Below are 11,151 nucleotides of genomic sequence, written 5' to 3'. Positions count from 1 at the left end.
AATCTAGTTATGTCATGCTTTTATCAGCAGAGATAACATAGTATTTATTCAGTTAAAACAATTAAAAAATTATTACGTTGTTTTTGTTAAATATATTACAAATTTGAACCGTTTTTAACGTAAATACAACAGAAAAATATTGTGCAATAATATTGAGTTCATTCAACCACTATTGGCAATGTCATTATTACTTTTCTGCTTTACACCGTTCGTAACTAGGAAAACTGACAGACGTCAAATGTGCATTCACGACAAACAAGACATGATTTTGTTATTTGCATTCACGTAAATACTGACGATCGAAAATATTTGTAAATTAAGCAGAAAATATCGGGTAATATGTCCGCGTTTTCTGAAACGGCGTTGCTAAAGAAGCTGGGTGAATTAAATTCTAGTCAGCAAAGTATACAGACGCTATCGCTGTGGTTAATACATCATCGCAAACACCATGCGTCAATTGTGAAAACTTGGCTGAAAGAGCTACAAACTGGTAAGATGTAGTTAACTGATAACAGTGTTATTTACATTCTAATTGTAATTAAAAATTTCCATAGCAGTTTCCGAGGGCAAAAAGTTGACATTCATGTATCTGGCCAATGATGTCATACAAAATAGCAAGAAAAAGGGTCCTGAATATGGCAAAGAATTCGCACAAATATTGCCCAAAGTATTTCAACACATTGGTGAATCGTGCACATCGGACAAGCTCTTCGGTAGTCTTGGACGTATTTTAAATATTTGGGACGAACGCGGTGTTTACGATACGAAACAAATTGCAGAATATCGTGCACGTTTAAATAAAGATCATAAAGATAATAATACAGCAACAGCTAGTAGCAGCGGCAACAGCAGTGCCCCCACAGCTACTGAGTCAAACACAAACGGTAGTCATGGTAGTAACACAAAAGAAAAGTCTGAAAAACGGGAAAAGCGTAAGCATGATGAAAGTAAAACGGCAAAAGTGAAACGTTCGCGTCCAACTACGGTTGCTGAGGAAAAACCAAGTGCTGGTCAAAATGGTGATGCTGAACATTTGAGTCCATATTTGCCGTTGGGTGAACCACCAGAACCGGAAGATTTGATCAAAGCGCTGGCGAATATTGAAAATTCCGCTTCAAGTGATGCCGTAGTTCGCGAACGTATTGCCAATTTGCCACCGGAAATATCTGAGATCAGTTGTCTTACTAAACTGGAAGATAAGGATGCAGCTAAAGCATTGGCTAAACAGGCAAGTTTAAACATATCTAATTTATTTTGTAATTAAAATGCTAAACTGTTGCTTTTTGTCACACAGGTTAATGAAGCTGTACAGTTGCTGAATGAGTATAATACACGCCTCGCTGCCGAAATGGAGGAGCGTACAAAATTAGCTTCTATGCTCCGAGATTTCCAAGCGGAGCAAAAAGAACTCTTGGTTCAAGCTGAAAAACGTCTAGAGGTGTGTTATATGCAAAATGAGAAAATTGTGGTATTTTGAAAAAAGTGTTTATAGTAGAAGTGAACTAGTTGTGTTTGTTTGTGTATATAGTGGCTTAAAATAGAATATCAGCATAAAATAGATAATCAGCATATTACGGTGTTTTGAAAAAACATAAACATTCATTGTGCTTGTGTGTGTATTGTAGCGACACACACCTAAATTTACCGAGTTGATAGCCAAGGGCTGATTCGTTCCGGCTACGTAGACTCTACAGTCGTGGAAACTTTTTATAAAGCAATATTCTATGTTGCAACGTCAATAACAACAGCAGTAACTTGCATTTGGATGTTTAGAAAATCTTAAAAAATGTCGATGTGGTTTACAATGATATTGGTTAGTTTTGTTGTTATTATTTGAGCTTAAATAACCTCAATGAATATTAAACAACCCTTTAAAATTTCTGTACGTCGCAGATATTTGATTTTATAGAATTTTTACAAAGCTATTAATATAAGTGAATATTTGTTGTCTGCTACATATTTTCTACCACTAAAGTATGTTTTCTGTTTCAGGAATACAAGCAAAAGCTCAATCGAATGGTTGCCGTACAAAAGGAAATTCGTGATCATCTATCGAATTTGCCAGATTTAACGCAGTTACCGGATGTGACTGGTGGCTTAGCACCACTACCATCAGCCGGCGATCTCTTCAATATACATTAAAAATTATTATAATTTAAATGGTTTCCTTAAATGTTATGCGAATATAATTATTCAACTGGTAACTACACAAAAATCACTTAAATTATATATATTTAGACCAAACATTAAAAAAAAAAGAAATATTCTAGAAACGACAAAATGTTGCAAAACTTCAATTAGAATTTCTCAATTATTAGCGAATAAAGCTTTTGGCATAAAACCAGCTTGAAATGGCTGTAATATGCACACATACGAGTACAGTATATATCGCGTATATATAAAATATATGAATTTAATTTGAAACTAAATTTATTTAATATTCATTTTTGCTTTGCTTTTGCTATATTTTCCAATTTATTATGCGCAGAATATGTATAAAATATAGTAAACACTTCCCAGGGATATTTCTAGTTTCGAAAGCTGCTTATGAAAGTTACTTGCAACGTTACCACTTTAATGCATTGCCGCGTTAGCCTGTCCATTCCACTTCTCAACAAAAGCAATTATATCAGCAACTTTACTGCCGGGCGACATTTTGAGAGCAACGGTAAATTTGCTCCAAACATCACGATTAGCTTGACGACTGGACGATTGAAAGGTAACTGGTTGACGTCCACGTACTGGATAAGCACTTAACATGCAAGGTTGTTCGTCCGAACCCAAGGCCGACTCATATAGACCGCGATCATCGGTGGGCAGCACCTTAGTTTTTGAGAGCGCAAAATGTAAAAGAATTCGGGTTTTTTTTTTTAAATATGTAAGGTGGTTGACAAAAGTGTAAGGATGACCAAGAAAAAAGCAAAATTTTATAAAAAATAATAAAAACAAAAAAAAAAAATTATAATAGAAAAAATTTATAATAAAAAAAAAAAATAATAAAAAAAAACAAGAACAAATAATAAAAACAAAAAAAAGTATAATAAAAAAAATTAATAATAAAAAATGAAAAAAAAAACAAGAAAAAATGTAAACTTCGAATGCAACGCAGCTATAATACCCTTCAATAAAAATGTTTTCATACAGGAACTTGATTTTGAGCGGTCAGTTTGTATGGCAGCTATATGTGGTCCGATCTGAACAATTTGCTCGAGGTTTGTACCGTTACCTTAGAACAGTTATCCATGCCAAATTTCGTGAAGATATCTCATAAAATAAAAAAAGTTTTCTGCACAAGGACAGGATCTTGAACGTTCAGTTTATATGGCAGCAATATGCTATAGTGAACCGATATCGGCTGCTGATTCCGACAAATGAATTGCTTCTTGAGGAGAGAAGGGCGTTTGCAAAATTTCAGATCGATATCTCAAAAACTGAGGGACTAGCTGGCTTATACAGACATACGGACATGACTAAATCGACTCAGCTAGTAACGCGATCGTTTATATATATACTTTACAGGATCGCCGGCGTTGCTAGATACCATAGTTGACCGACATTTGTCTTCCAATTATTGTATGGGCACAATATATAATATAACGAGGGTGGAATACTGTTTGATAAGTTTTTGCAAGTTAGAAGTTCTGAGCTTGCAGAAAACAATATTTAGGGAGGTTGGAAGATCTCTATATTAAAATGTAGCATAGGTAAACAGTATTCGATTTTAGATAAACGTATGAATTGATTGGGACTTTGTTTGGTATATATATCATATAAAATTTTTTTTTTTTTTGGTAAATTAACAACAATAAAACAAATAATTTTTTAAAAAATTATAAAACAAATAAAATTATTTTGAAAAAAGAACAAAAACTCCTCACCTGGTCAACCTGTTGATCCATGCTTATGGCCAGCACCCATTCGCGCACCTCCTCATGCAGATTGGGATCGTTTTTCAGATGCAAATCCTCCGGCAATGGTACTGAGCTTGGAAAATCGGTTGCAGCCAAATCCGAGTGATCCACAAGATGACCGGAACCTTCTTCAATAGCTTCACACACGTCCAGATAGTGATTGAGCATAACAAAAGCTTCAGCCTCACGACCAGCATTACGCAGATCTATGCCAGCTTCATAGAAACCTTTATCGACCGGTATGATATCAGTGTAGCGCAGTAAAGCAATTGAAATACGCGCAGCAATCGGATGTAACGACTGGACGGGTCTACAGGCGGAACGCACTGCATAATAATGACTGATTAGCAAGAATTTATCTAAATTTTTAGCGATTTGTGTCTGCGCATGCTCAGAGGACTGTAGAGACTTCATTAGTTTGTAGAGAAAGTCGCGTAAGTTCCGCCACTGATCATCTTTGGCCTGTTCCTCGCGCAGAGCAAAGCAATCCATTGCTATGCGTGTGTAGATATTGAAATTAGCTTCCAAAGGCGGTGCGCCGTAAGTCAAATAGAGACTCAAGGCGGTCAAACAATCACCTTCGCGTATAAGTTGTGCCGCATAGAGTGCCACATATTTTTGTAAGACTGCTGCATTGATTTGCTTGGCTTTATCGAGGCAGCGTAACCACTGACCCTGTTCGGCGAGCATGTCCAAAGCGCTCATGATATCTGGATGATGTGACAATGAGGAGAGGTTTTATATTTAAAATTCGTAAAAAATATACTCACCGATATCCGCCAATTGCTCGACGTTACCTTCGGTCTTGAGACGTGACTTCTGCTGCTGCTCCACGTAGGTCATTAGTTCTGGATCCAATTCCTTCGCCAGACGTCTGGCCTTCGACCATTGTTCGGCGCGTATGAAAACTTCCACAGCATCTTTGGGCATATCTGCCGCCAAATACAGTTGTGCAGCCGGACCGATTTGTTTGATTTGTAAAAGACGCGGTCCCAACTGAGTTGCTACCTCTACAGCGTCCTTACCCTCCAAAAATTGATTGCATATTTCCGCAGCTCTAACAAGCGCACGCTCCACAGTGGTCGCATCATCTGTATTTGTGGGGTCAATTTGCATAAGACACTCAGCGGCTTTACGAAACTCCTCGCGCTTCGCGAATTCAGCAGCTTTCTGCAGATAAGTGCGCGAAGCGTCATTTTGCTCATTGTTACGGCGCTGTTCTTGGGCCTGTAGACGCCGCAAATCATTCATTGCCGATGGATAGTGCTCCTCGGCGATGCGTAGCGCCTCGTCGAACATGCTTTCGTTCTTATAATGATCAATTATCATATCCGGACGTTGTGCGCGCAGTAGCAGCGCCTCATAGTCGGGATAGTTGCGCGTGTCCAAAGCAGCCGATGCTTGTCCGATTAATATTTCATTCACCGCCTCCGGCAAATGCGACTCAGCCACATTTAGTGCTGCCTTCCAATCGCCTGCATGCGTGTACATCAGTATGGCCTCTTTAGGTTTATTAGCTTTGATGAACTCCGCTTCGGCCTCTTCGAATTTGCCTTCATCCTCCAAAGACATGGCGATTTTCAAGTGGACCTCATCGGTCGATTTGCCAGCTAAACGACAAAGGTCCATCGCGAAATCGAATTGTCCAGAATCGCAAGCGAAACCTACCGCCGTGTCTAGCAAACCGAGTTTGGTAAGCAAACGCACGGCGCTCTCTATCGGCATAGACTTAGCCCACATGTATGCGACTTGGTTACTTGCGCCTTCAGTGCCTTTCTGCTTAGCTACACGATAACCGTCCTCCCAACGACCTGACGAACAATACATATGCACTGCCGATTTCCAATCGCCCGAGGCGATGAAATGTACTTCGGCAATTTTAAACTTGCCCTTCGACTCCAGTTGTCTAGCCAAATGTAAGTGTGTAGTATCCAAGAGCTCTTTGTGAAAACGCTCGACCAGCCGTATCATGGAGTCATAGAGTTCGCGACGTTTGTACATTGCGATCGCCAGATCTGGTTCGGACACTGCCAATAAGACCTTTTCCGCATCACGGTACTTACCTAAAGTAGTATAATTTTAAAAGTATTTCACGCTATAACCGTTATCTCATCTGAAATTACCTTGTTCCTCCAAGCCTGCCGCCAAATTGACAAACAAGTCACGCATCTCCTCGGCTTGCAGATACTTTTCACCGATGGCATGCGCGCGTTCCCACTTGCCATGGCGATTCAGTAGCTCGATGGCCTCTTTATACATGTTAGCGCGTACGAGTAAGTCTTCAGCGCCATCAACATCGCCGGCAAAGGCCAAATGCTTGGAAAGATCTAGCGCATAGCGTTGAATTTCGGCTGGTTCATCGAGCACTTTAGCGATTTGCACCGCTTTCCGCCATTGCTTGGCGCCGACAGCAGCTTCGAGTGCCTTTTGTGTGGCTCCAGCTTCAATGTAGTGATTGATAGAAGCGTCTAACTGCTTGCGTGCCACCAACCAATCACCCCATTCCTCCTCGAGACTTGTGACATCATCTGGTGCGACTTGTCGTGCCAAGTCCAGAGCTCGTGCATAGGTGCCACCTTTGCGGTACAAACCCAGCGCTGCTTCGGGACGCGAAAGTTTGAGTGCAATGTCGCCAGCCATCTCGTAGAGTTCTAGGAATATTTTATATTGTATATATTATAAAAATTAGTCAAAGCCGAATAGTTTGACAGTAAAAGTGAAGGATAAGTCCAAAGAGATCGGTAGAATTTAATTTTAAAATCCATCCTGTCTAATATCCATCTCCAAACCCTCCATTTCAACAACTTTTTGAATTCGCCTCGTTTATTTACCAAATAGTAAACTATTAACTCTGAAAACTTACCACAATTTATTAGTCCTTCCGTGATTTTCAGCATCAACTGCTGATCATCCATAAGATGTGGAGTTTTCATTGCCAAACGTGCCGCACGCGCTGGCTTACTAGCCTTCAAATACAAATTCAAAGCCTTTTCTGGTTCCTCTTGTTCTTCCAACACTTGTCCGGCTTTCTCTTCTTGCCCGGTGGATAAAAGAAAATCCATTTGTTGTTCTTTCAACTGCTGTAGATCACCATAACCACGTCGCTCAGCCAAACTGACCGCCTCATCCCACATACGCAATTTCTTATACATTTCCAAAGCCGCTTCGATGTCGCCTTGTTCCAGATAAATACGCTCCGCCGTACGTAGATCAGAACTCAAAAGCGCAAGTTTAGCACGCACCTGAGGACACATAATACCCGGTGTGCCCGTAGATTCTTCAAATTTATCCGCTTCTTCTATCATTTCATTCAAATAGTATGCTTTTGAGACATTGCCCAGTGCGGCGTAGCAACGTTGCGCCACCCGAAGATTGCCATCTTCAATCGAAATGACTGCGAGATTATGCCACATAGCTTTGGCAGCGGGCTTGTCACCAAGTGTCTCTAGAAAATGTATAGCGCGCCCGAAGTCGCTATCGTTTACAGCTGTACCGAACTCAACCAAACCTTCGTCCAATTGATAGGTATGCTCTGCCGGACCCTCCTGCGAGCGTACCATCGTACGACCCTAATTTTTAAGGTGGAAAGTATAAGTTAGCGTTTATTTATAGACCATACATACCGAGTCGCGTGACACTTCGATGACATCTCCGCGTATTGCTATCAGGGTTACATGTTCGGGTAGGTCTATATTATACCAGACAGCTAAGTTGTTATTATTTTGAGCTACAACGACATCGCTTTGTGGCACCCATTGAACGAATGAGATGTTCGAGAGCAAAGTTTGCTTCTTACCGGTATAAATGTCGATCAAAACTAACCTAAAGAGTGGTGGTAGTCAATTTAAGGCAGCTCTTTTAAGTTTACGCACTAAATACCTAAGTTTCTTATCGCGAAAAAGCAGTTTGTGCGCCGTCTCACTCAATTCGATCCAATCGATTTTGGTCTCGTGATTCACCTGACCAATAATGACTTGGTTTAGGAGGTCCACTATGCATATGGTTTTAGCGTCGAGCAAAAACGCCAGTTTTTTGTTATTCCTAGAAGTTCAAGAGTCATTTTACTCATAATTTGTAATTTATATATCATAAAATTTCAGCTTACTTCGTGTTGCCACGTTCGTTCAACCGCACCGAGATAACATGTGGATTCACAAACTCTGTGCGCACAGAACCCAAAATCGTACTTTCACCATACTCTACGAGACTAAGTTCGCCCACATTGAAAATCAGGCAAACATTCGGGTTTTCAAAGTAGAAACGTTCGTGTCGACCCGACGTGGTCCATGGCACTTCACTGACCAGATTACGTGTGAGATCACATAAGATCATGGAGTCTTCCGTGCGTGCGACCAAGTAATTATCTTTACCCATAATGCGTACATCATCGATCTCCAGACCGAGCTGAGACTCAATGGTCATTTGCTCTGCTGGCTCCTGTAGCGACTTCACTAACAGCTGACTGGGTGCGACGAAGATCAGTTCAAATTTGTCTTGCCAAATCGTACGCTTCAACACCGACTCAAAAAGTATAACGGCACCGGTAACGGAGGCAATAGCCAATCTTTAAAAAAAAAGTGTAACACTTAAAAAAAGGTAGGTATGTTTTCAGCACCACTCACCGCGCACCATCACGACGCCACTGTACACAAGTCACCGTATAGAAATGATTTATCTCTTTGGTTGCGCTCTCATTCCAATCGGATAAACGGGGACTCCACGTGAATATGCGTATCTTATCATAGCTTCCAAATGCTACAGCTTGACCGTTGGGACTTGCGGCGGCAACAGTGATCTCACGATCATTACGCGAATAATCGAAGGTGCGTACCGAACGTCCCTGTAAGTGGTATAAAAAACATTACAGTTATTTGAAAACAGTTCTGTCAGTTGCCTCGAAAAACTTACCACAGTGTCGTAGAATATGATTTTCTGATCACAACCGCCAGCGCAGAAGCCCCCTTGCGGCCAAGCCAAAGCAAATGGTGGTACTGGATGTTGTACTAAACGTCCTGACGACTCATTCGCGTCTTCGGTGATGAAAAAACGTATTATTGTGCCATCATTGTGACCAGACAGAAAGCCAGTGCCTTTGGTGTTGGACGCCAACGATATGCAAATGCTATCGGCTGCGTACAAACTCTGCGACTTATTGCTCTTGCAATGGAGCGCGCGTACTTTGCCATCGTCAAGACCTAGGAAGGAGATAATTTTAAGTTTTTGTTGTGTATTGGACTATCCAGATATAAATCTAAAAATATGCTACAATAAATAAGCACTTGGCAGAAGCCCATTAAATGATTTCTGAAGTCTTGATTCAGTTGTCGATCATTCCTCTTTAGAATGTGGGTCTAATCGTCTGATACTAAATCGGGTGAGGATTGGGTAATTTGGAATCAAATTGGATTCTTTTAATAAACTTCCTAAAGAAACCAAACTCTATAAGTATGCTTATGGAGGGGTTTTTGAGATTAAGCTTCGAAAAGCTAATTATTACTTCTCCGACTTAAAAAAAAATGAAGACCTTAGCGGCAAAGATGGCAAATCTAAAAAGCTATATCTTAAGACCATGAGAATACCAATTAAAGCACATTTTGTGCTCCCGATAGTCGTGTAGTTCCGTCGGGATCCTCTGATCTCTTAAACTACTTGCTCGTCCGTTTCTAATACGTTCATTCTCTTCGTTTTTCTCTTTAAACTTTAAGTCAATGTCACTTAACACTCCAGCAGAAGACCCGTACCCGAATATTGGTAAATATATGTATATAAGTATAATTATACCCCACCTGCAATGATAGCGCCAGTTGAGAGCCAAATTAAGGCGGTGACCGCACTCGCTTGTGGAAATTTATTGCAAATCACTTTCTTATCATTCCACGACTCGCCCAACTTGTACACATAGACAATATTATCACTTTGACCCACAGCCAGCTTGGTGGAGTCCGGACTGAAGGCTAGACCGCGAATAACATAGGAGTTCTTGCCGTTCGCCGGGTTCGAGGGTTTCGTTGAGAATTTATCGCGTCGCTCACCAGCATCGTCGAAGAGTAGTATATGACGGTCTGCAGTTGCGATGGCTAGCTTTTGGTGGTTCGGCGACCACGCTAGACCAGCAATGCGGTTCAGTTGCTCCTGAATTTTGAATTTTAAACTTTGTGATAATCTGCAAAAAAATATTGATCTCCGCACTCACCTGCCCATCTAGTAGAGTTCTCAAGTATTTTAACTGCATTTTCAATGCAAATTTAATCCGTTAAATATTCCTGATTATGTGCCTTATGAACTTCGTTGTGCAATTTGTGAAAATTTTCTTTAAATTGTTTTTTTTCTGTTGTGGTTACATTTTCCTTGACAGCGCTGGTACCGTTGCTAGGGAGCTGCTAAATCGTTTTAGACCAAACTATTGCCGTTAGAATAAGAAACACCACAGGTGGTTGCTGTCTATGTAACGGTAACAAGTTGGCGTCAACTTAGTTTTTGTTTCGTTCGAGTTTCTCTCTTTCAACTATGCTTGTTTGTTTATTTACTTCTAAAAGTATACTATTATATATGGCCTCCGGCTTAGCACTTCTAACAGGTGTTCTAGTTGGGCTATATTGATCAACAGGTCTTTTTTATCCTTCGCGCTTGTATCAGCTGTTCGTCTATTGTTGAGTAAGGTCACGAATTTATTTCGTTTAAGTACTAGTCATAGTGTTTTCCTAACTGTTTTTATGGTTGAACTAGGTTATATAGGAATGCCATTCTGTTTATTGGTTACAGAAATATTGGTCCATGGTAGCTAGAACCACTTGAAGTGTCCAATATTTGGCAGCTAGATCCTTATCTGAATGTTTTATACAGAAATTTAATTTTAAGAAATAATTTATTATCTCGGATGTAAAGTCAAATCGATCTCGCCCTCAAATAATACCCAGACGTTATCACTTTCTCTAATCACCCTGATCAATTAAAGAAAAACGTTAACTTCGGCTGCACCGAAGCTATAATACCGTTCATTGTTATTTGTATAACTAAATTTGAGAACTTAACGGGCTGCGTTCTACTAGTTCTTTCTGGCCCCGTTGTTTAATACAATGATCCTTTAAGTCAAATTAAGTTGTCTATCTTTATAAGAATAATATTTATCTTGATTTGGATTGGCCAGTTTGTATGGCAGCTATATGCTAGAGTTGTCTGATCTGTAAACTTTTTTTCGAATAATGTAGCGTTGCCTTGAACATTAAACTATGTCAAATTC

The 11,151-nt window shown here is 40.1% G+C and overlaps 2 protein-coding genes across 3 annotated transcripts; one reads left to right on the top strand and one right to left on the bottom strand.

The window, feature by feature from the left end:
• Nucleotides 1–220: 220 nt before the first annotated feature.
• LOC106620483 (regulation of nuclear pre-mRNA domain-containing protein 1B) lies at nt 221–2,429 on the top strand. Of its 2 annotated transcripts, none has more exons than XM_036358989.2 (4): nt 221–490; nt 558–1,228; nt 1,295–1,438; nt 1,993–2,429. In XM_036358989.2, the coding sequence occupies exons 1-4, from the start codon at nt 340–342 to the stop codon at nt 2,140–2,142; spliced, it is 1,116 nt and encodes a 371-aa protein (XP_036214882.2). In that variant the 5' UTR covers nt 221–339; the 3' UTR covers nt 2,143–2,429. The 2 variants fall into 2 exon arrangements, with proteins under 2 accessions (XP_036214882.2, XP_036214879.2); XM_036358986.2 differs by having other exon boundaries at nt 555–1,228.
• On the bottom strand, nt 2,413–10,310 carry Oseg2 (intraflagellar transport protein Oseg2). The gene is made up of 12 exons (XM_014238991.3): nt 10,105–10,310; nt 9,698–10,043; nt 8,820–9,106; nt 8,534–8,751; nt 8,017–8,475; nt 7,791–7,952; nt 7,535–7,733; nt 6,775–7,480; nt 6,035–6,562; nt 4,682–5,974; nt 3,879–4,621; nt 2,413–2,823 (listed from the first exon to the last, which is right to left on the bottom strand). Exons 1-12 carry the CDS (start codon nt 10,141–10,143, stop codon nt 2,575–2,577), a joined length of 5,229 nt encoding a protein of 1,742 aa, XP_014094466.2. The 5' UTR covers nt 10,144–10,310; the 3' UTR covers nt 2,413–2,574.
• Nucleotides 10,311–11,151: the final 841 nt, after the last annotated feature.

Source organism: Bactrocera oleae, chromosome 6 (assembly GCF_042242935.1).
Source record: "Bactrocera oleae isolate idBacOlea1 chromosome 6, idBacOlea1, whole genome shotgun sequence".
In the NCBI taxonomy this organism is placed as follows: domain Eukaryota; kingdom Metazoa; phylum Arthropoda; class Insecta; order Diptera; family Tephritidae; genus Bactrocera; species Bactrocera oleae.
The sequence above is the reverse complement of the archived record's forward strand: the minus strand, read 5'-3'. Positions and strand labels throughout refer to the sequence as shown.